Source organism: Kogia breviceps, chromosome 5 (assembly GCF_026419965.1).
Source record: "Kogia breviceps isolate mKogBre1 chromosome 5, mKogBre1 haplotype 1, whole genome shotgun sequence".
Lineage (NCBI taxonomy): Eukaryota > Metazoa > Chordata > Mammalia > Artiodactyla > Physeteridae > Kogia > Kogia breviceps.
Genome location: NC_081314.1, coordinates 88711783 through 88737731, shown reverse-complemented (window position 1 = coordinate 88737731; position 25949 = coordinate 88711783). Strand labels below are relative to the sequence as shown.

General features: G+C 41.4%; 1 protein-coding gene across 2 annotated transcripts in view; it reads left to right on the top strand.

Annotated features, from left to right (window-relative positions):
* GAP43 (growth associated protein 43) overlaps positions 1-25949 on the top strand; it is a 92109-nt gene that overhangs the window by 50351 nt on the left and 15809 nt on the right. The window contains exon 3 of one of the 2 annotated variants that reach the window (XM_067034559.1): positions 3893-4245. The exons of the other annotated variant lie outside the window; for it this stretch is intronic. Within the exon in view, the coding sequence (XP_066890660.1) occupies positions 3893-3921 (29 nt within the window). The 3' untranslated portion in view covers positions 3922-4245. Of the gene's footprint in view, positions 1-3892; positions 4246-25949 lie in introns of those variants that run through there. 2 annotated transcript variants of the gene reach the window in all.

Here is a 25949-nt window from a genome sequence, read left to right as displayed (position 1 = left end):
TTGCCATGATATCCATCTCTCCACATTAGATACTGTAGGATGGTGGAAGATTATTCTAGATATTTTCTGGTCTACTTCTTTCATCTTACCTCCCAAATTCTGTGAGTAAACAGCCAGATTATATTAAGTATTATTGTTATTAGCATTATAGAGCTTCAGATAAAGCACACACCTCTTTCTACCAGTGGCTCATCTTAAATCTTTATTCTAACTATATACCTGCCCCAGGGGCCAGACCTTGAGGTTAAGAAGATGGGAATATTTCCCTGGAAAAGGTAAGGCATGTGATAAGAATGGTTTTGGTTTTAATTTACTCAGCAAAACAAACCTTGTTAACTACTCTTCTTTAGGTTTAAGTTCCAGCCTTAGATACAATGGCTAGAAATCACTTTGCATATGACCGACTACCTATTGGTAATTTTCATAAATCTTATAAATTAATCATGATTTTAAATATAGAAAATATTTGACATTACTCAGATCATATTTTTAAACTGGGATTTCTGAAATTGTAAGTAGAGACAGAAAGACATAATGTGATTTTAGGTATATGCTCATGATTTGGATTAATAGAAAGGAAGACTGCTTGAATCAATGGAAAGTCTAAAAATAATATATTTTAAAGGAAATTCAGTTTCTGTATTTTTCAAGTTATGATAATTCAAATGAATCAATGAAATATTTTATGTAGGACATGATCAATAAATGTCAAGTAAATGAAATGAATGAAAATTGGACAAATTCAATTTATAGATAATAATTTGTTTACTCATTCATATATTCTTCGTGCAGCCTTGCTTACTCCATTCACTTTAATTAAAAATGTGTCTGGTCAGTAAAAGCAAATAGGGGTCATGCTCTGTCCTAAATCTTACAATTTCTGACTAAAAAATGCCTCAGCTAGTCTGAGTTTAATATGTACATTGAAAGGTAATTGAAAAGTATAAATGAAGTTCAACTTGAAGGTAATCACAAAGGGCAATTTATTTTACATTGTTTCTGAGCTTTGGGTAGGTATTGTCCTCTTGGTTAGATCTTGAAATGCTGCCTATAACTTCTTTGTGGACCGATGTATCTATTAGCCTTGCCTGCTGTAGGTGACAAGCACAAATTACCCAAATATGATGAGCCTTATGGAATCACAGAAGCTACAGGTGACAAGGAGATCTATCACAGCATATCAAGCCCAAATTTCCATGGGCCCTGTACCACATTTTCGTCTATCTCGTATTGGATTTCATTCTAATCCAGGTTAAAAGAACAATATTCCCAGTTGAGCACTACTGTTTGGGAATGGACGGCTACCCTGGGTGGATTTAGGATTCTGTGACTGCCTGGAGGGGTGTAGAGAGACAGTCTGATACGGTGGAGTAGGGTTGGGGGTCAGAACAAGGCAAAAGAGAGATTCAAGACAAAACTTGCTGTCAGTAAGAGGGTCAGAATTTTGGACCAATCTGATCACTACTTTAATACAAATGGGAATTCTTTCTAAATTATAAATGTTTTCTTTATTTTACTTCCTTTACTATTAGTGGGTTTATTACAGGTGGATGCCACTTGCATTAGGACATTTGGAATTACTTTTTTCATTTTTTTTAATCCTCCAACTGTATCTTCCTGTCTCTGCTTTGCCACTCTGTTTGCACATCTCTGCACGTGTCTATGGCCAAAAAACTTCCGTGCATTTCTGATGATGATTCCTTTATAGGAGGAGAAGTGTTTGTGGTATCTTTAGGGTACTGCCTCCTTTCAGCCATGAGGAGAGGGCTTTCAAGTCTCCTTTAACAATAATGTCTTGGGTGTCTCCTGCTGCATAGTATCACTGTGCTCATTGGACTCACGGTGAAAGAATTCTCTGCTATGTCCCTTCTTCTCCATGGTAACCCGCTGACTTTCCCCAGTAGAGGACTCCAAAATTTCTGCTCTGGCTATATTCAGTGATGTCGTATTACCAAGGGAACACATCCAGGAGGCTAGAAATCAGAGATGTTGACTGGGTAGCTGTCACAGGGTACTTGACTGACAGTAGTAGGAAGTGTAACTGGGTTATCCTAGATTTTCTGTATGTTGATTTTGGCTGCATTTTATTTTCGTGGTCTCTTTACCCTTTTCTAACTGGGGCCGTCAGTAATGATCCAGGAAAGAGAGGAGTTTTATGCATCATTCCTCTGAATAGAAGCTCAGTGACCTTCTACCTCTCTTCCTTCTTTTTCTTCCTCCTTCTTCTTCCCTCTCCCCCCTTCCTCTCTCCCTTTGTTCTTTCCTTTTTCCCTTTCATTTATATTAACTTTCTACCATGCTAGGCATTAGCCTCACAAAGATGCATTAGTTATGGTTGCTGATCTTAAGGAGTTCTGACTTGGTAGTAGGTGTGGGATGAAATTTAGGGAGCAGTTTTGAAAACTATCACAGTAATAATCTCAACTCAGTTAAATTCTACAGAAAGATATGGAATATCTTTATATGCCAATATACTATGGGACAAAATATGGATGAGACAGTGCTTCGTGCAGTTTGCTACATGCTAAAAAGGTTTTATGTAATGTGTGCCTCTATAGCCAAATTATTAGCCAAAAAATAATGCAAATTTTATAGTTTCTGGAAAGATAATTATGTGTAAAAAAATGAAATACCCAACCCGCATTTTTGGAGTTGGAGAAATTCTTCACTTTCCCCAGAACAAAATGTTCCAAAGGCCCAAGGTAACCATCCATAATATTCTTAGCTCTCCAGAGGATAGACCCACTTCCACCGCACTCTGTATTACATGTGAGATTAACCAAGAATATTTACACTTATTTGACACGGTACCTCAGAAGCAGTTTTGATTTGATATGTGGTTTCAACCACTTCCCAAATTTATACACAACTCATAAAGAGTGAAAATTTGGGTTGTGGAAGTCCATAAATGCTATCTATAAAACATGAGCACGCTGTCAGCTACTCAGTGCCACACTGCTTAAATACTGTTGATTATTAAGCTTTTATAGAGCACTTTTATATTGCTCTAGTAATCATTTTTATTGGCTTTTCTTGAAAACACTCCAGTGGCATTCGATAATATTTTTCTTGCTGCTTTTACATTCTGAGAACAGGGGCAAAGTAAATGGATATTCTGCCCACAGACACAGTGACAAAGTAGGGGTCAAACTGATAGAGCCCCTAAATCCTCACCTTAATCTTGGCCTTGCAGTTCTTTACCTCTTTTTTAAGGTGCTATGTTTTATCTCAATTCCTGAGTTTTCTCTTTATCTTAGCAGTTGTGACAATTTCTGATTATTGTCAGGAAATACCAACCAGATCCTAGGACATTCTGTGCCCTCCATGCCCAGTAAGATAATACCAAGGAAAGAATGCTGGAGACCAGGGGTATAGCCTCAATAATTTTACTGATGAGATGTGTGATATGAGGCAAGTCATTGCTTCTCTCTGGGCTTCAGTTGTCTCTTCATTAAGAGAAGGGGATAAGGTAGTTGGTTTTTAAGGTTTAAAATATATAGTTCCTACTGAGCCTGCGCTCTAGAGCTCACGTGCCACAACTACTGAAGCCTGCACGCCTAGAGCCCGTGCTCCGCAACAAGAGAAGCCACCGCACCGCAACGAATAGTAGCCCCCGCTCGCCGCGACCAGAGAAAGCCCGCACGCAGCAACAAAGACCCAATGCAGCCAAAAATAAAAACTTTAAGAAATAAATTTCAAAAAAATTTATATCAGCCAAATAAATACATAAATAAATAATAAATAAAATATATAGTTTCTATAATAGGTAGCACTTAATGAGCATTTATGAAGTGTCAGACCCTGTGCTAAGTGCTATGTGGGAATTATCCTATTTAATCATCAGAACCATTCTGTGGTCTAAGTGCTTCAATTTCCCCTTCCACTTTTACAGATGTGGAAACTGAGGTTAAGAGACATTGAGGCACCTCATCAGCATCAACAGCTGGCAAGTAGCTAAACCACGAGCTGAACCCCGACAGCTTGATTGCCGAGGTCATACATTGAACCCTGACACCCAGGGAGAAATGAAGACGAGAGGAATGTCTAAGAACCCAGGCATCGTGTCCTAATCTAAGACCATCCCCCTCATTTGTATAATTGGATACTCCAGACTCTTGTCTGGGAATCATCAGTGATTGCATTTATAGGCGGGTATCCAGTAACTAACCACACTCCTTGGTCATAACTTTCTCACAGCTCCATCACGCCAGAGTTATTGGGTATATTAAACTGGTTTTGAGTCTTGAGGTGTTTTTTTTTTGTTTTTGTTTGTTTGTTTGTTTGTTTTTGCGGTACACGGGCCTCTCACTGTTGTGGCCTCTCCCGTTGCGGAGCACAGGCTCCGGACGTGCAGGCTCAGCGGCCATGGCTCACGGGCCCAGCCGCTCCGCGGCATGTGGGATCTTCCCGGGCCGGGCCACGAACCCGTGTCCCCTGCATCGGCAGGCGGACCCTCAACCACTGCGCCACCAGGGAAGCCCAAGAGTCTTGAGTTTTTAGTTTGAAAATCCTTCAAGTGCTGTTTGATTAGGCCCCAGAGAGCTGTAAGATCAGTTAAAATTGATTGTTCTTAACAGGAGTACTGCTGACTCCATTAAATATGCCAGAGCTGAAATTTAGAAATTGAAATGTTCAGAATTCAATCAGATGAAAGCAATTTCATGTATTCTAGACAATTTCTATCCTAAATTTATCAGAATTAGTATCTTTCAAAATTCTTGTTTATATCTGTTGCTCCCTTTTGGCAAGTACATTTCCAAGGGACCCGATACCTTTATATTTATAACTAAAATAGTATAAAGAACTTAATAGGTAGGACAGATAGGAGAGCAATCACTGTCTCTTCAAACAAATAATTTAAGCAGACAGAAGATAGGAAGAGATGTAATTTAGAGTCAAGAAACTCATATTGTGAGGCTTGTTATCCATTCTTTTATGGCTCATATTTAATAACTACTATCACCTTATAAAAAAAGCCAATAAACAGAAAAGCATGTAACTCCCCCAATTTTAAAGTGGTAAAACTATATTTGGAAGTGAAACTCAAACAATATTTCTTAAAATGTAGAATATTTTTCAGACACTAATGCATGTTTATCAAATATTTTTTCCTCTTTTTTCTCTACGTATACACACGCACACATGCATATCTACCCAATTCTAAAAGGATTACAAGGAGGAAGAACCAAGAGTAGCAAGAGTTACATAGTCAGTCCATTTGGCTAAACTTGGGAGAGAGCAGAACACCTGATCTAATGGACTAGAAAGCACTGAGTGGTCATTACCCTTATTTTGTCCTCACAGTCATAGCTTCATTAAGTAAAGAATGAAAAGCTTTCTATAACCAGGCATAAAAGGAAGGGAAGACGGAAACCAATAATGCTGCTTAAAGCTGCAAGACTGGAGCCCTTGAAGATCTCCAAGACTATATGGTTTACAGTATGCACAAAGAGGAGGCAAATGTTTGAAAGGACGTGTAAGTTTTGCCAACCCTCTTAGTCATGTTTTAATTTTGTGCCCTAAGGAAATGACTGAATCAGGTGCTGAACCGCAGACCAATTCATATCATCAAGAACATTTGAGTCACTGCTTTCTTCAAAAAGTCCTTAGCCAGTTGTTAATCTCACAACACTAAAGCTTGGCTCTCTAAGCAAATAATTTATTTTGAGGCTTATTTAAAAGAATTGCCCATAAATTGCTTTCACAAGGATGATGAATACCATCATGTTTTTAATAGATCCAGTATCTTGTGGGAAGTGTATAGAGCAAATGCTCTGTATTTTCAGCATAATAGACTAAAGACTGCCTAAAGTCAAGAGACCTGGATTCTTGTTCAGATTCTGCTGATGATTTCAGTCCAGCTCTTTTGCCCTCTGAGCCTAGTTTCAACATCTTCAAAGTAAATGGGTTCAACTAGGTTTTCTCTGCTTTCTAGCTTCAAAAGGCAAGTGTGCAGTGGTAGACGAAAGAGGCATCTGGAGGAGTGGCATATGGCCTCTTACTCAACCATTCTCACTTCCCTGTAGTGCCTTATTTGCTAAACTATTAGATAGTGGGTTTAGGGGACAGGGCAGATAGTAGAAGAAGTCTGGATGGACGGGAGAAGATTTCAGGAAGAGACAGCACTAAGAAAGTTTATGGTTACACTGGAAACCCAGGAGACTGCAAGGAAATCTCAGTGGAATTTTCTAACCCACCTTACACTTGAGATTGAAAATAAAAAGTTGACAATGACGTTTTCTGATATGGTTAGACTTGCTTTTAACCTCACTGAGATGGAAAACTACAGCTCCAGTGGCTATAATTTACTGTCAATAGTTTCACTTTCACCTTAGACTTAATTTATTATTAGTTTATTTTTTAATACCCATCTTATTTCATTAAAGTAATTTAAACGGGTTCAAGGGTATATAAAGCCTTGGATTCTTGTGTAGAGCAATGGATGCATTTGACAGACAATTGTGATTGATAAGCTTTTCAAAGATTTTGTCAGTAGACCTTCATTAAAACATAAGAATGATAGGAATAGGCCCAATACGACTTTCCTCCAATTCTTTTATTTACTCTACAGTCACATAATTAGATCTTCGACCATCAGTGAAACTGGCTAACAGGCCCAAGTGTTTGGAATTGGGTTGTTGTACATCCCAAGAAAAGATGCAGTAGATGATGCACAAGTTAGATGTGCTTACTCAGCAATTCTCACATGTATTTTCACTTTTTGAATCACAAATTAGGAGATTGTGGAAGATAAAATATTTTAGTTCGATCATCTCACACCATTCTATTTAGAATGGAAACTGCAGCATCTTCAGGGGAAAAGAAAGTACCCTTGGAGGGCTATTTGCCTTTCCTTATGAAACATGTTCAATATTAGTGTTCTTTCCTGGAGGCATATATATGGTCAAGTAAGTCCTGAGGCTAATTTTTTGTTTTTATTTTTTTTCAGTATGAGTTGGTAGACTCTTTTGGATTTTGGAATAGAAACCAGAAACGATTCACCTTAATGTTGCCTTCTGTATGTCTCTCAGAGTGGAGATGAACATTTTTATAGCTCCACAAGAATATTCTCTTTGCCTTGGGGTATGAAAAAGTGAAGAATATAATTTAGATATGTTTTAGGACTGTCTCCATGACTATAGCATAATTGTCTGCCAACTCACAAGCACATATGTACACATGCAAACACATACAAACACAAACACATACACACACACACACACACACACACACACACACACACATACACAGATTCAATATGTAGAGAAAGGCCTGCCCAGGGGTTCAGGCCATTAGAGAAAATCTAGAAGAACAATGAACTACACATTTTTTCACTCTTCAGGCTAACAAGAAGTGGAAAATGGCTCCAGGCACATCTCTGTCTCTCAGAGCGGGTGTGGGGAGAGTAAAGCTCTTTTCTCTGCTGGTTGTGTTATTGAGATGTGTTTGTGAATCTACAATGAGATGGGGAGAGCTAGGCATTAGGATTAAGGCTACCTATGATGAAATTTATAATGTATGAAAATTAAAGTACTGCTTAGGCTAATTAGGGAGAGAGAGTCCAGGAAGACTTCTTGGTGTAGAGTTACTGCAGCTGAATCTTGAAGGACAAGATGTATGTAATAAAAAGGGATATCTTTTATTTTAAAAAACTTGAGAAACCACCTTTCATTCAAATTAACACAAAAATACAAGTAACTTAATTCATGTCATAATTCAGCAGTAGCTTTTGAATATTAACCATCAGTGGAAAAAGTAGCTCCATCATATGTTTTGTTCATTGTTGAAACTCTTGCACCTATACCAATGGGAAATAGAAGGCAACCAGTAAGTATTTGCTGAATGAGTTAAGAATGAACAGGGACTTCTCTGGTGGTCCAGCGGTTAAGACTTCGCTTTCCAGTGCAGGGGGTGAGGGTTCAATCCCTGGTCAGGGAGCTAAGATCCCACATGCCTCACCACCAAAAAACAGAAGCAATATTGTAACAAATTCAATAAAGACTTTAAAAATGCTCCACATCAAAAAAATCATTAAAAAAAAGAATGAATGAACAATGTTATCACAGTAGAGAAAGTACTAAAATTGACTTAAAAGACTGGATTCTAACTTTAACCTAATTCTAACTTTAAGCACTCAAATTACTTTAAGTGTGAGTTTACCCTTTCATAAAACAAAAATGTTGGACAGAGGGTTTCCAAATCACTACCACTTCTAAGATAGCTCAGCAATGCCCATTAAGACACATTCCAACTTATTTGCAGATTCTAAGTGACAAGGGGACCCAGACACTTGCTCAAACAGAAAGCTGTGCCTCTGTCCCCCTTTCTTGTATTTTGGAAGCTGAATACACAAGCTTCCCAGAAAGTTCTGTTGTTACTCAGGGGCATACATCATCCTCGAGGTAGCCAGAATTCACACCACTTAGGGCTTCAGAGACCAATGTGAGCATTTTGCATTATGTTCAGGAACATATTGAAAACTAGAGGAAACCAAAGCTGCTCCTTTCTGAAAGCAGGTGATTAATTTCATTCCAGCCCCATGAGTGACCTGTGTGGCTCTTGCCAGTGTGTGACAGGTACACCCAGGGAAGGAATGATCTGCCAGTTTCCTTGGCTCCTTTTCCTCATCTGACATGTTTAAGTAATCTTTGCAAGGTGTTAAGAGTCTCCTGAACCTGCTGTGCCCCCGCTATAGGGTGAATTGTTAATATGTTCCCAAACTAACAGCGCTGGGACAGAGACCAGAAAATAGGCTTTCCCACTCCTGTTTCTGATTCTCCTTTTCCACAGTAGTGTAAACATAATTTGCATACAGCTTGTGAGCTGTTCAGACTGCAGACCACAGGGGACATTGGACTGGGAGGCTGAATAGATCCCCCCCGCCACATGTAAACTGTAACTTGCAGCAACTCTCATGTATTTGATAAAAAGACAGAAAGGACTCCTCTCTGTGAAACTACTCTAGTTCAATTTAAAGGGCTGAGAAAGGCCAGGTTTAGCAATATGATTACAGCATTCTCCCCAGTGCTGTAATCAGATCCTGTGAGAAAGAAAAGCAGTTATGAAAGATGTTTGTCTCCCTCCTTCCTTCTCCTTCAATACAGGTAGCTTAACTCTAGTAGGTGGAGAAGAGAACCTGGCTTCTATTGGAAGACACATGCCGGTTTCCTTTCCGTGTCTCCTGCATCGGCAGGCGGATTCCCAACCACTGCGCCACCAGGGAAGCCCATCTAGCCTGTTTTTAAAAAAGGAAAAACAGAGAGTAAAAAAAATGAAGCAGGGCTTCCCTGGTGGCGCAGTGGTTGAGAATCCGCCTGCCGATGCAGGGGACACGGGTTCGTGCCCCGGTCTGGGAAGATCCCACATGCCGCGGAGCGGCTGGGCCCGTGAGCCATGGCCGCTGAGCCTGAGCGTCCGGAGCCTGTGCTCCACAACGGGAGAGGCCACAACAGTGAGGCCCGCGTACCACAAAAAAAAAAAAAAAAAAAAAAAAAGAAGCAAAACCTTGTCACTTTCTGATTGGCTATTTATGTATGCTTTTTACCCCAGCAGAAAAGTAGCCATTTAAGATGTACCATTGTATTTGTAGTACGTGGAGAGTGGTCTGGATACAAGGCTGGTGTCGTTGTCAAATTATGTAACGCCTGAGAGGAGGAACCCTTCTCTGTTTTCCTAACATCCTGATAGAGCAGGTTTTTGTAAGAGTACCACACAATAAGTGAAGAAATTGTTTTGCATGTTCAAGATTAATCTGGAATTCTGGTTACATGTTTATCACGTTAGGAGTCTCCACCAAAAGGTTAGTTTGAAATATGAGTTAGAATGAGCATTTATCACACTTTCAGATATTACTGAATAATATTTCTCTTTCCCACTCCTCTCCCTATATTTCTTTTAGTCACTGTCTGGCCATCTGCCCTGAGGTACATGATTGTGACTATACATGGGTATATGTTGCAATGTAAAAAAAAAAAAAAAAACCCCAAACATAAAAATCATTCATGATTGATGGCTTTATTAGATATCTGCAGTAATGTGTTGGTAAACTGGCTCTCAAAACAAAACAACAAACAAAAAACCCCAAACTCAAAAAGCCGTGATCTGTAGTGTTTGTTGCAAATACTGCCATCGTGGCTGATTTCAGGCTACCCATGTGTTGTCACTGAACACACAGCTGGGAAGTGAGGCTGACAACTTGCTCTCAGTAGCTATGGGAGCCAGCTCCATCATGTCCCAAATCAATATATTTTAATAATTTAATAAACTTTACTTTTGGTAACTAAAATACTGGAACAATAATTATCAGTTCCCAAACAATGTATCAGTATGGAAACACATAAATATCAATTTATAACATTAACGTACTTATATACATATGTATGTGAGGCCTTGAGAACTAGTTTTAACATTTGCAGTGAATTCTATTGTGCATTGTACCCTTATTATAAAGGTTAAGAAAAAGGGTAAAATTTAGGGCTTCCCTGGTGGCGCAGTGGTTGAGAGTCCGCCTGCCGATGCAGGAGACGTGGGTTCGTGACCCGGTCCGGGAGGGTCTCACATGCCGCGGAGCGGCTGGGCCCGTGAGCCACGGCCGCTGAGCCTGCGTGTCCGGAGCCTGTGCTCCGTGGCGGGAGGGGCCACAGCAGTGAGAGGCCCGCGTACCACAAAAAAAAAAAAAAAGGGGGGGGTAAAGTTTACAATTGCAATAATCACTACTGAAGGGATGGATGGATATATGCCCTCAAAAATGATCTGAGCTACATCTCTTTAATGAATTGAAAGGCCTTGTATCTTTTCAGAGATGAATTCAGCATTTGGATTGAATTGTGACCATGGCTGACTTTTCTAACTTCTAGTGCAGAGGAAGGGTTGCCTCTTTCCTTTCCTCCTAGTAATTTTTAGTGCAGATGATGCTTTTAATTCTAGGCAGAGCATTGTGAAACAATGAATTCACAGACAGTATGATCAGATTAGGGAGTAATTTTTGAAGAGTGAAGCTTTCAAAATTTTTGGCCTGGGCATCATTTGTTCAAATACGTTTCAAATATATATACTAATCCCCAAAACAGAGCTGATCTGGTTGAGAATAGTAGGGGGAAATGGTGATGGATGGAGAGGCCCAGAGCTCCTTTTACTCTGCTTCTCTCCCTCCCGTCTAAATGGACCTTCTCTGGGCTCTGAAGTATACTTTGAAAAATATAAATTTAAGGTATTTCTCTGATACTGACTTTCTACACATGGCCAGCAAAATGGTCAAGTCAGATCTGAACCTGTCAGTCTCACTGTAGTGGTCTTTAGAATGAGTATGAATAGCTGCAGCCACAGTGATTAAGTAGTAGGTTATGTATATTATTTAGAAGGTGAAGAGAACTACCCCCTGCTCCACATATTATAGTGCAACTGTTTAGTCATAGATAGGACTGGTCTGAGTAACCTCCAGGCACGGTGTTAGGTACATTAAACTATGTTCTATTTTATTTTGGTCCCAGATAGTATTAAAGCCATGCAAATTTATTTTATAAATAAGAAGCCCAAGTTTTATTTTCTAAAACCTGGTTTTAGAATCCTAAATCAGTGAATTTTGAATCGTTTTCCTTGGAGCCCTAAAGTTCCAGGGAGTAGGACCTCAGAAGTGGTTTCTGAGAATTAAGTTGTTTCACAGAGGCCAGGTTGGTGGGCATCGGGGTCCTCTACCATCCCACAATCCCCTATTCCTCCACTGACTATTTCTGGATCTTAGTAAAACTTTGGCATTTTAACTAATAATAATTGAAAATTACTGTTGTAAACTTAAGGCCATTTCAAAAGTCTTTGAGATTTGGCATGATTAAAAGTCAACTGAATGTAATCCGGAACCCATATTTTAATTCAGGCATCACTCTATACTCAGCTTCAATTGTTTGTTTTACAAACAGATGATCTTCCCAGATACAGGACTTGTTCAAATTCGAATTGTTCAAATTCAAATAGGAATTGTTCAAATTCTATAAGAATTTTTTTCTCCTTCAAATTGTTAAAAATGGAAGTTGGATGACTCACCCAGCGTTACTTACCAAGGCTAAATAAAATTACTACATCCATAGCTTCTGAGTCTTTAACAAAAGGAAACAGACTAATAATGCAACAATATTTTTTAGTTCTACTCCAATTTGCAACATGATTGTATAAACAAAACATTCTCTCTGATGAGATACCACTTAAGGAATTCCATCTATGTAATTTTGAAATATCCACAAAACTAAGATTTCTAGAAAGCTAAAGCCCCAAATCTGTCTCAAGAATTCTAAAAATTCTGTCACTTTTCTTTCGTCTTCTCCTCAATCCCAGTGAATAATAGATGTCTGTGCCTCTGTCTAAAAGGATGCCAAAAATGAAATACCCACGTGCAACAGAGTCAGTTCTTATTTAACTCTGCAGATTAACATCCTAAATGTCACTTGAATGATTAACATCGTGTTGTGAAACAGCCCAGCTGGGTAAAAAGGAGTAGATCCAATAATGACAGGATCCTCTTAGGCTTAGGGTTTAGAGGGGTTTTGACTTGTAATTTCTAACAGACAACTTGAAGACCACTCATACAAAGCTCCAAACTTACGCCTATCCATACAAATACCTTACACAATACCTTCCATTGTTTACCTTTGGAATGAAATCTAAATTATAACCATGACCTACAAGGCCCCATATGATCTGACTTCTGCTTCTCTCTCTGATCATATGTCCTTCTCTGCCCTTCCTCACTCTTCTCCAGCCATCCCACATTTCTTAGTGTCTCTTGAACACACTCAGCTTGTTCCTACTTAGGAGCATTGCATTTGCTTTCTCCCTCAATCTTCCCATAGCTACTTCTTAGCGCCAAGGTCTGCATTTGGATACCACTTGCTCAGGGAAGACTTCCCTGACCGTTTGACCAGAACAGCACCACACCTGCCAGCCCCATCAGTTCTACCCAATTTGTGTTCTCACTGTCACTCTCAGTGTCTAAAATGACTGTATTTATCTGTCTCTCACTAGACTTTCTGTTCCCTGAAGGCAGGGATGTGGCATCCTTCAGCACAGCATCCCCAGTGCTCAGAATGGACCCCAGCATGTAGATAGCCCTCAATGGACACCATTGATTGACTATGAATTTGAATAATATGAATTTCACCTATGGAGAGATTTTTCTTCGTAAGCAACTTGAGAAAGGAAAAACATCATTTTATTTTTTCAAATGTGAAGACTCGCAAAAAAAGCTAAGAATTTTTTAGGCAAGGGTCCAACTTTATTGCTCACAGCCAAACCCTCATAGACTTTATAAATCAGGATCCTCTTTTCCATGACTTGTCATCCAGGCAGCAGACACTCTGCATCTGGAGGAGGGTGTTTGGCTCACAAGGGAAATTGGTCCCAGTGTGAAAAGAAGTTGGGACCCCTAGGAAGAACCAGGTGAGGTGTGATGGGAATTCTGCACTGAAGAAAGAGGAAGTAGAAGGGAGCAAGAATGGGGTAGAAAATGGCAGAGGAAAAAGGGAGAAGAAAAGTCCAGCAGTGGAAATATCAGAGGGGACAGAGAGAAGAAAAGATGAAAGGAGAAAGAGGAGAAAAGGAGAAAGAGGAGAACATGGGAGAAGCAGGACTGGAGGGACATTGATGGGCGGAGCAGAGGAGAGGCATGAGAGCTGTGGATGCCCTCTAACTCTGCTGCCAGCACACCCTCTGGAGTGGGCGGGACACAGTTACCTTCCTCTCTGGTAAGAGGATATGGTTTTGAAGGTGTCTTTCCTCCCTAGCACTCTCTATTCACCACTGCACAAATAGCAGGCCCTAAAGGGCTCTCTGGCAAATGGATTTTCTGTCTCGGAGCAGATCTTAGTGGCAGATGGGGCTCGGCCCCCCAAGGACAGACCCGTCCCCCCTCCCCACCCCCAAGGCTCACTATTGTTCCAGCCCTTCTGCAGCATCAGTCCGCAGCCAGCGCAGCCAGTGCAGCCTCAGCAAAGCAAGAGACTCTGCCTCTGCCTGCTTCCAGGCAGGCAAAGAAAAGAGGAGGTGAGCTTTACTGCCTCACACGTTTAGATGGAGCTCTGTTTACATCCTAATACATTATGGACTCCAGGGCACGTATCAAATACATTTTTTACTTAGAATGCCTCACAGGGAAACAGTTTGGGAACTGTATCATCCTGGGTTCTCACTGTGTGGCTTTCATGATTTGTTTAACACCCAACCTCTTTATTTATAAGGTGGAGATAATAACACCACCCGCAAACAAATGCTGTGAGGATTTAACATATGTAAAGAACCTGGTACAGGGTAGGTCTTCAAAGAACATGACTTTGCTTTACCTTTTTTTCTGATAATCTGAAATAAGGAGTTCTCATACTCCCCTCTCCCCATATGGAAAGCTTCTGGACAGATCTTCAAACTGGAGAGGGTGAAAGCAAGGATCTTCTATCATCCTTTCATATGTAAATGTATTAGTAGAAGAGATTCTTTTATTCAGTAAATAAATAAAGAACCACCGTTTGGTTTTTTTTTTTTTTGGTGACCCGAAGTAAAATATCTCAAAGGGTATAAAGTACTACAAAAGAAAAATGCATTACTTAATGGGTACTGCAACAGTAGACAGAGAATTGAAACAGCCGAGGCTTTAGCCAGCTCTCTTCCTGGAAGACTGCAGTGCAAGGGAAAGCTCACAGGTGCTAGAATTGGACCTACCTATGTTTGAGGCAAAGACCTGGTCTCTAATCAGCTTTATGCCACGAGCTCAACATCAGATTTGTCATCTGTGAAATAATGTAATATCTTCATTGCTGAACTTGGTAGTTGCTAGTACTAAATAGATCACATGTAAGGTGCCTACTATGGTATTTTATTGAACACATAGTAAGTGTCTGATAGAAAGTCACCATGGCTTCTGGTTTCTTTCAATTGAAGTTACTGGGAAACTTTTTTTTCCCCTTGGTACTACTTCTAGTTTTATAAAGGAAATTAATGAGCAAATAAGACGTGTGTTATGGCCAAAAGGAGAGACATAATGATTTGCAGCCTCTTCTGGGAGTCAGAGACTATTCTATTTGGCCTACCTTGTAGCTCAGCAAGATTACCAAATCCTTACATTATCAGTAATGATTGAGCTTGGAAGCCAGCCAAGGCCACCAGGTAGTGATGCTAGGATTAATTTAGGCTCCATGTAATTGGTCCCTGGGAAACTGCAATCTAGGGATTCAACAGAAAATGTTGGGGGCCCTTAAGGGAAATAACTAATAAACTCTTTCTAGGTAGATACCAACTATAAACTGTCACATCTTGGATTTCAATCTTACAAACTTACACCTAAAAGGAAACTTAAAAATCTCCTAGACATGGGAACTGGGTGGACTTCAGAAGGGTCCTTTAATCCCCTGAAATCATTTGCAAAATGTTATACTGGATGTGAATATGGGTGATATTCTTGTGTCCTTGTCTTTTATCAGATATTCAACTGGGACCGTGACACACAAAGATTAAGATTCATTGTACTCGGACACCCTCCAGGAGATGTTGTATTGTGGTGTGTTTTAATGAAAGATGAAACATGCTCTGGGATCCAGCTTGCATGGTCTGTCCATGTTCACACACTGAGTTCGGATCAGAATAGAGGAGATAAACCCAGAAGTCTCAAAGACTGTATTTATTTATTTAATATGCATAATTTCCATACTGCACTAGGCATTATGGGGGATAGCGATGCATAAAAGTGAATATCTGTTATTATGGAAGTTACAGTCTGGTTGAGAAAGAAAAGTAAGGGTCGTAAAAGAAAAAAAAAATCCAGGACCAGTCAAGAGCAATGTAAGGAAGTGCCAGTTTGCAGGCTGCAGTCTGTAATTGCAAAGAAGGGATTCTGAGGTTGGGGTGATGGGTAGGGTCCTAAGGAAAGAAATGAACATCTCTATGGTGGATTGGTGAAGATGCTGGCCCAGTAGCTCGTGTCAGTGTGGGAGGATGGGATATGCCGAACCTACTTATTAAAAGCCTTAAAGTGGTCAGAGGACTTCACCCTCAGTGTAGTAGTTAATAGAGGGTGAATAGAGGGTGGTTGAAGTTTTTACTTTATTATATTATTTTTGCTCCAAGAATGACTCCGATGTTTCTACAAGTTCTACACACAGCACAATCTACACGTAGTAATAATTTTAAGCTTATTCGTTGAAGGACCTTCAATGAACAGTTTTAGACTGAGCTTTCAATCGTTTTGGAAGGACTGAAAAATAAAAAATAATTTCAGGACAGCTTAAAAATAGAATCCAGTCACAATAGGCGTTTCCAACCTTATTGCATGGCTCTGTCACTTGCCCGCAGCCCTTTCTTCCTGGAGAGTGATTCCGGACTTTGCCTTCCACCCAGGCTCCCAGGCTGGGAACGGAATTACGCTGGTGCCCTCTGCTGGGAGGACATGGGAAGTTCAGCAGGAAACAATGGTGTCCTGGTCTTTGCTCTGTAGGGGCTGAGTCGGTGATTCTGGGCCCACAGCAGCCTCCAGGCTGGATTCATTTAGTGCTATTTACAGACTTCCCAGTCAGGTATGCTCTGGCATCATGCCCAAATTCATTAACCAGGAGTAATCAGATTTTTACTGTAAGGAAATTGTCAGCTAGTTTTTTAAAATAGTCCAAGAAAACTGTCCCCTTTTACCCCGGCAGTTTGAGAGCTGGACCCTCCTTTCACTGAACACAATACCATGACTCATGGTGGGTGGTGGCCATCTTGCTACCAAACAATACCTCTTGAGAGGCCAGGGAGAGACTCTGAGGCCATTTTTTTTAATCCTGTTCAATTATTGTTTTCTTTTAATGGCGGGGAAAGCACATTGAAATTCATCGCTGATTTCCTGGCTCAGATCATCAGAATTAATGGCATGGTGTTAAATTAGATTTAGAGTGTCAACTCTGGTGTTCCTGTAGTACCCTGCTCAGCTGATTTTTTTGCTAGAGGTGAAAAAAATTCAGTTGTAATTATAATTAGGGAAGGGGTAGGGGAGTGCTGAGAAGGAACCCAAAAGATAGAAGAGTTGTGAATTCTCAAGTGTGCAAATTGGAGGCGAACTTCTAAAATAAAATGATGGGCATGGGAGAGGAGAGGATAGATTGAAACGATCATTTCCAATACTCCACTTTTATTTTATTTTATTGTTTTAGGATCAATAGCCTGGACATGGAGGTCTGCCTCTGGTTTCCATAACAACCTGGCTTATTGAGAGACTGCAGGCTTCGCAAATCCCCAATTATCAGCCTTGCAGGGCTTATTAATGGAGCTGAGGATTCCAGTGAGGCAGGCAGCTTATTGCTGCCACGTGCCTGGCAGGCTGGCGGGAGGGTGGAGGAGATGGGGAGGGGAGATGTATGATGAGACAGCAGCTATTTGTCCCCCTGTCACTTAGGGGGCTGCAGCCGTACAGCAGGCTGTGTGAGTGGCTCTTGAAGCCTTGAGTGGCAACAGCCGCTGTTGCAGAAATCGAAGTGGAGATTGTTTTCTCCAGCCCCACCCCAAAAGCCATCCATCTGGAATAAATCCATATGAATATATCACATGCCCCGTATGCTTATTGAGCTCCTATAATTAATTGAGGCTTTCTCACAAAGACAGTGGTGACTCTATATTACTAATATTAACTCAAGCCTTAATTAACATGTGAAGCCAACCTAATGCATATTAGATAGCTTTGAATTACTCAGCCTTTGGTTTGGTGTTCGCTTATTAAATCTTCACTATAGAGTAACTGCAATAGCAACAGTAATACTGGCAATGATAACAATATAAGTAACACTTTCTTGTCTTGTGCCAGGCTCTCTGCTGAATGCTCTACATGGAGTTTCTTGCTTAAGCCTCATAATGACCCTATGATGAGCGGTATCATTGTCCCTTTTACAGAAGTCAGAGAACTTAAAGGACTTATCTTAGGTCACATGGCTAGTGAGTGTGAATACATCAGGGTCTCATTTCTGCTCCCTGCATATAATTATTTTTATTCGCCCCCCCCCCTTTTTTTTTTTGCGGTACGCGGGCCTCTCACTGTTGTGGCCTCTCCCCCTGCGGAGCACAGGCTCCGGAAGCGCAGGCTCAGCGGCCATGGTCCACGGGCCCAGCCGCTCTGCGGCACGTGGGATTCTCCCCGACCGGGGCACGAACCCATGTCCCCTGCATTGGCAGGCGGACTCTCAACCACTGCGCCACCAGGGAAGCCCTATTCTCCCCTTTTATTTAATTTGGTGTCCTCAAGACAGAAAACGAGCAGCACGTTTACAGTAAATTCTGTGTTCTCCAGTGTGATTGGGGCATGGGACATTCTGGCTAATCAAATGTTTTGATTAATAATTGCCATCATATATATATATATTTTTTTTCGGTACGCGGGCTTCTCACTGTTGTGGCCTCTCCCGTTGCGGAGTACAGGCTCCGGACGCGCAGGCTCAGCGGCCATGGCTCACGGGCCCAGCCGCTCCACGGCACGTGGGATCTTCCTGGACCGGGGCACGAACCCGTGTCCCCTGCATCGGCAGGTGGACTCTCAACCACTGAGCCACCAGGCAGGGAAGCCCTTTGATTAATAATTGCCATCATATCTTTATTGGATTTCCAATTGGGAAAGGTTTGGGATATAATATAATATATACAACATTAGAAGTATAGTAATCATAGTCATAAAAATGCTTCAGGACCATTATACGAATGTCAATTTTTATTGTGATGCAGAAATGTTAGTTGATAAAGATGTCTGTTTGACAGCATGACAGATGAACTGTTTTTGTGTCATAGAGATATCAATGCCTTAGCACTTTGAACTTTATATATTTCAAAGTACTGTATGTGAATCACCACTAAAGCTCCATGTAATCAGAAAAAAATCTTTTGGGGTCTTTCAGTGTTAAAGAATATTAGTGCTTGAAAAACCTCAAACTCATTAAACACTGTGGATCCCTAGACTAAGTTTTTATTAAACCAGAACCTTACGCTATGTGGAAAATGAAATATGACACTCCCTTGAGGTGGTTCAATCCAAATCTGCCATAGAGCACTGTGAGAGTGGATCAAGGTTGGCAGAATTTTCATTATAGTTGCTCAAACAATCTTTTATATGCTTTTAGTCTCCAGAACCAGTAATAAAACGTGTTCACAAGGACCATATCTTATTAAGGATTAAGAGAAGTGATGGTAAGGACTTTTCAAGTTAATACTTTCTGAACACATCAACTAAGCATTTTATATGTATCATACTTTACAACAGTCCTATGAAGTAGGTACTATCCCCATTCAGTAGATGAAGAAATCAAGGTACAGAGGAGTTACATAACATGCTCAAGGTATCACATTTTGGAAGTGGTGGGTTCTCAATTCAAACTCAGGCTGTCAAGCTCCTGACTCTGTATTAATCAGAGTTGTCTACATTCAGTGGCTCAAATTTGTTTCTTCCCAATCTTGAATCCACAACAATCACACCTACCCTCTCACCCTCCAATGAAACTTTTGCCAAAGTCACAGATGACTTCCTCATTGCTAAAATCCAGTGGTCCATTCCATGGCTCGTCTTCTTTGGCCTACCAATATTATTTCATAGTTGATCACTTTCTACTCTTTGAAGTACTTTACTGTTCTTCCAGCATATTACCTATTACTGATTTTTTCTGCTAACACATTGGCTATTCCTTTTCAGTTTCTCTTGTCCTTGCTTCTTCATCTCCTGGTTTCTCATTGTTGGAGTCTCTCACAGCTCAGTCTTGGACTTCCTCTTCTCCATCTACATTTACTCTTTTTTTTTTTTTTTGCATTACGCTGACCTCTCACTGCTGAGGCCTCTCCCATTGCGGAGCACAGGCTCCGGACGTGCAGGCTCAGCGGCCATGGCTCACGGGCCCAGCTGCTCCGCGGCATGTGGAATCTTCCCAGACGGGGCACGAACCCGTGTCCCCTGCATCGGCAGGCAGACTCTCAACCACTGCGCCACGAGGGAAGCCCTACATTTACTCTTTGGGTGATCGCTCCCAGTCCACGGCTTCAAATATCGCCTACAACCTGATAAATCCCAATGATCCCTCAGTAGCCCAGACCTCTCTCCCCACTCCAGACCACCGCTTACTCACCTTGTGTATCGAATAGACACCACAAACTAAACATTTTGAAAACCAAACTCCTATCTTTTCTCCCTGAACCTGAAACTTCTCGAGTCTCCCCACCTCAGGAAATGGCAAGCTCACCTTTTCCTGAACCTCAGGCCACCTATCTCGGAATTATCCCCGACTCTTTTGTCTTTTCCAATCTTAAATCTGTCAGCAAATCTTGTTGGCTCCACGTTCAAAATATATCTAGAATCTGAGCACAATTTCACTTTCTCTGGCATCCGTCTCATTTCAATAAAAGCCAAGGTCTTAACATGGCCTCAGAGCCCTCCATGATTAGCGTCTCGCAGAGGTCACCACTAGGAGTGCACTTTCTCCGCACCCCTCTCTTGCTCCCTTCCAGCAACATAATGCCTGTGCTACAGCCCCGGCAAACCACACGTGCTCACATCCAGGGCACTTGAACTACTGGTCTCTCTGTCTAGAAACCGCCCCTCCCCCCCTTTTAGATCCTCATAGATTCTACTCTCTAACCTTCTTCAGCTTCTGTTCACATGTCACCATCTCAACGAGACTTTCCCTCTGATGGAGATTGTCGCACCACCCTCATTCCATCACTCTCTATTCTCCTTCCCCACATTATGATTTTCATAGCTCTTACCACCACCTGACATGCTGTATATTTTACCTGTTAATCTATAGAATAATATAAGCTCCACGAACAGGGTATTTTTTTGCTTTATTATTATTTTGTACTCTGCTATACCCCAGCAACTAGAATAGGAACAGAATGCTCAGTAGAACTGTGTGGAGGAAGGTGCCTCCTTAGTCAAACAGAGTAGCAGAGTCAGTGCTGACGGTCAATGCATAGGTGGCAAAGGTGACCCAAAGTCCCCTCACATTCAGTTGGTTTACTCCTTATCACCACTGAAGGAACTTCTCCTCTGCCTCCTGAACAGACATTCCTCCATCTTCCTCTTCCCTTGCAAGTTCCTTGGAGACTCCTATAATTCTTACATGTAATACCATCCCTCCTAGGGATTGGAAGATGTTGGCAGCTGGACATTGACTGTCACTGGGCTGTCAGGGGCACCAGATCTGTGTCCTAGTCTCACTGCTTTATAGTCACTTTCTACATGGAACACAATCATACGGAAGAAAGTGGTTTCATCTCCCCATGCAAAGTATCCGTCTCTAAAAGAGGACCATTTTAGCAATTCCAGACCACTGGGAGTTCTGCCCTGACTGAAAATAGATGACATAAACACATCTTTACTTAGGAGGGAGCTGCCTTTCTCTCAGGTTAAGTCATCAAATCAAAGTCATGAAAGCTTTAATGTCTAATAAGGAGTCTCTGGTGGATTAAAATGTTCTCCTTATTACAAATGATAGTTAACTCAGTATTTACTTATTAGTAGCCCTTTTTGAGTATGTTGAATTTGCCTACATGTTGCTTATAGCTAAATATGGTTGGAACATTTTTTCATACAGGAGCATTTCTTCAGAGGAAACACTGCATTAAAAAAAAAAATATATATATATATATATATATATATATATACACACACACACACACACACATACACACATACACACACACTTCTTGGTTTGTTTTGTTTTGTTTTGCTGTACGCAGGCCTCTCACTGCTGTGGCCTCTCCCGTTGCAGAGCACAGGCTCCGGACGCGCAGGCTCAGTGGCCATGGCTCACGGGCCCAGCCGCTCCGCAGCATGTGGGATCTTCCCGGACCAGGGCACGAACCCATGTCCACTGCATCGGCAGGCGGACTCTCAACCCCTGCGCCACCAGGGAAGCCCTATCTCTTGGTTTTGATCAGTCAGAGTCCAAGGCTTAATTCTCACACCATCTATTAGCTTTGCACAATTTAGGAAACAATTTTGTGACCCCGATAACACCAATAAAATTAGCAGGTCTTCTGTTAGACTCTAACTGTGATGGATAAGATTGCCTGAGTAAAGGCAAAACACTGTGAGACAGACAATAAATGTAGTCTGTATAGCTGTAGACAAACTTTGGTGAGAAAGGGCTGCTCTGCATCACCAAAGGGTCTGGGGGGGTCCCTGGTGGGGGGGGTTGTATGTGGTGGTACTTGGTCAAGGAAGTGGAGTGAAGAGATGGGGTTGGGGAGTGGGAATGGGTACAAAATTAGGTGGTGAGAGGGGTGGAGGGGAGGGGTGCCAGTGCTATCTGAAAATCCTCATCCAAAAAGAATGTGTGGTGGGAAGGGACCAGGGTTACAGCAAGCAACTGTAACACTTCAAAATCTATGGATTGGAAACCTCTGATGATAGGCACCTGTCTATGAAGAAGAGAACAAAATACATTTATATGACAGATGATTTGGCCCTAAACAGGTATCTCTTCATTTCTTACTCATTCCCTCAACAATCCCACCACCAACCTCCTTTATTTAAACAGCTTCCTAACCCTTTCCTAGTACAAAGGAAAATGGGAGCAACAGGAAGGGAGGATACTTCATGTACAGAGCTGAGAGTATTCTTTATCTCTAAGTGCTTGTAAAAGTGACAACCATTCTTGCTGACCGGAATTTCCCACTCCCAAGGCTGCCTCAGGCAATTGTTGATCAGGTCTGTTTACTGTCAAAAGCTTTGGTTTACTGAGGAGGTTGATGGGAATGTAATCATTCCACCTCAGCTCTTCATCTTTAACAACCTGTGTCCTGACACCTGCTGGGTATGGCATATTTGTATCTTGTCACCACTTGTGGAATGTGCATGAGAAAAATGGTAAGCGGGGTAATGCCCCCATTTCACAGAGAGTTGTGTTTCCTCTTGCTCTCTCTCCTATTACTCTAACACTCTTTCGCCATTATCCCAACCTTCCTTCCTCTCTCTGCCACCACCAAGCTCCCAACAGGATCTCCTGAGAGTCGTTACTCCTCAGCCCATCAGTCAAAGTTGTGGGTTTCCATGGTTACCAGGCAGCTGGTGTCTAGACACTCTGAGAGATGCCTTGCAATTGATCTGTGGATCTAGCTTCTATCACACACACCCTTCCCCTCCCACCTCCTCTTTCCTCCCATTTCCTCTTTATTTACAGCAGGCAGTAATGCCAACACAGGATGGAATTTCCTTTTGACAGGCCATTAAAGGAAGGAGGGGAAGAGAGAGAGAGGGTGAAAAACTCAAACTTGCTGTCTCATCATATCAGGGAAGTGAGAAAACAACTGAAATGACAGACCCGATTTGGCCCGCTCTTTCTTCCTCAGGAAAGATTTTATTTAATTAAAATATGTTAAATTAGGAAACAGTGCCACTAGTCCATCGGGAGCCATCAGCATCTTTAAGAGCCAGTAAAACCTTTCAGGATAGGGCTTTGGCTGATGACACTGGACTGAGGTAGAATCTTTTCCCTGTCTCTGGGCAATCAATGTAATTTCTCTTTCTATGCTCAGGGGAAGCACACATTCGTTAAGTATGACAAGAGGGAGAACTCTGGAGGCGGATACAGGCAATTACAAGGAAAGACCTGAACACTGACATCTCAAATCTGGAAAAGTTAAGTTTAATCTCCCCGCTGTTTCTCCCAAGAAAGAGAAAAGCAGCTCCTAACAGCCAGGATCCGGCCTGGCACCCACAGGTGGGCCTTAGTCTTCTCCTATTAACATACACAGTTTCATAGAACACAACATTGGACTTTGTGTGATGGTTCCAGACAAAGCAAGACCCCTGTAGTCACATCTGAACACAGACTAAGTATGGACATTGTCTAAACCATAAAATGGCCAAATATTTCCCTAGCCTGGCTGTATGAATGATAATGCTTACCTCATTCTTCCTTTCTTCTAGATACTATTTATTAAGATGACCAATCATAGGGACTTCCCTGGTGGCACAGTTGTTAAGAATCCACCTACCAATGCAGAGGACATGGGTTCGATCCCTGGTCTGGGAAGATCCCACATGCCGCGGAGCAACTAAGCCCGTGCGCTACAACTACTGAGCCTGCATGCCACAATTACTGAAGCCCGCATGCCTAGCGCTTGTGCTCTGCAACAAGAGAAGCTACCGCAGTGAGAAGCCCGTGCACCACAATGAAGAGTAGCGCCCGCTCACTGCAACTAGAGAAAGCCTGAACACAACAACGAAGACCCAACACAGCCAAAAATAAATAAATTAAAAAATAAATTTAAAAAAAGTGATGCCAAAAAAAAAGATGCCCAATCATAAAATGACACCTATTTTGTTATAGCATCCAACAAAGAGCAAAGCTCTGCTTCCTTGAATCTACCTCCAAATCCTGTAGCACAAGCCCAGATAAGTCCTTTCTAACCCCCTCTTACTGCCATACCTCATGGTTCCATGTTGTGTGCTCTCCCTAGCTGTGACGTGTCAATAGACCAAGCTGTGTTCAACTATGGGTATGTTCCTAGTAGTCTTTTGTGAGACTCTGCCACATAAAATTTATTTCTACATTATAATTTATACTCAAGTTAGCTTCAGTAAAAACGTCATTTTCTCCCACATTTTCGGAATATTTTCAATACTTTATCTCCAAATTTATTACTAACTCTCCCTGAGTTCACCAATTCTCCTTCTAAGATCTCATAAAAATCTAACCTAGAAAACAAAATTAACTGCTATTTTATTTTTCCTATCCCTAGTATTTTCTTGTGTTTGGTCTCAACATTGGACAAGAAGGCCCAGGTCCCTGGATGAGTTTAAAAGCCTTTGGGAATTCTATGAACTTAGCAGTGATGGCAAAGACATGAGGGTCAGACAGCACACATAAAACATGTCCAAGCAAATTATAGTGAGACTACGACCAAAAAATTTTATTTAGTATACTTTCATTTAAATCGCAAGGAAAGTCATGTCCCCTCTTTTAGATTCAGTGATGTACAATCATTTGTTGGGGCAGCAGCTATCTCCTCTTTCTTTTTGCATTATCATCTGTAGGCTTTAAATAACTATTATAGTTACCCCTATCAGAGACAGCGGAGGAGCATGCAAGAGGGCCACCTTGGAGGCAGAAAGATGTGCTAAGAGATGGCTCTATTGGTTCAGATGTTAGTGTTGCCACCACCCCCTGAAGTGCTAGCCTGGTGTACTGTCCTCTGTCCCTTTAGGACACACCAATGAGGTCTCTTACCATCTGTTTTTCAAGTTGAGTTCTATGTCTGGTTCTGGAATCAATGTCATTTTCATTCCTAGACTAGGAAGAATTAAAGAGCCCTACACACTATTGGCTCAGGCTCAAGTCAACTTGTGCCCAAACACCAATAATTGCTCTCTCACTTGAGAATAGTTCCACTAACTAAACTTCATCTTGGTTTTGCTCTACCTAGGTCCCTGTCTCATTCATTTCATTTGTACTCTGATTTCTCTTGAGACTAAGACCCTGCCTTATTCTCATCCTGTCTCCTAGAGATGGGAATCTTGTTCTTGGTCCATGATTAGGGGACCCTATTGCTGGCTGAGAGACTTGCCCACATGTCCGTCCATGGTCTATGTATACTGGCCTCTTTCTAGCTGCTGTGTTCTATCAGCTTCCAACGCCTGTTGACTACCCTTGCTGTTGACTTTCTATTTGACTATTGCCTTTAACCATATATACTTCAGATATTGTGTTATTATTACTCACCTGTCCTTCCTTTCTCTGACTACTACTGGCTCCATGCCCAAGCTGTAGTAGTATTGCTAGTCTCTTTTCCCTGTGAGTTTGGCACATTTTTCATCAAGTATATCAGCACAGTCCTTATATTTAATTGTTTTTTCCATTTCATGGCCTCAATTGGAAATATGTGTTGCTGAGAAAGGAGAATCAATAGACACAGATAGATACACATAGAGAGGGAGGATTTTAAACTTGGATCTCTGAAAGAATGAT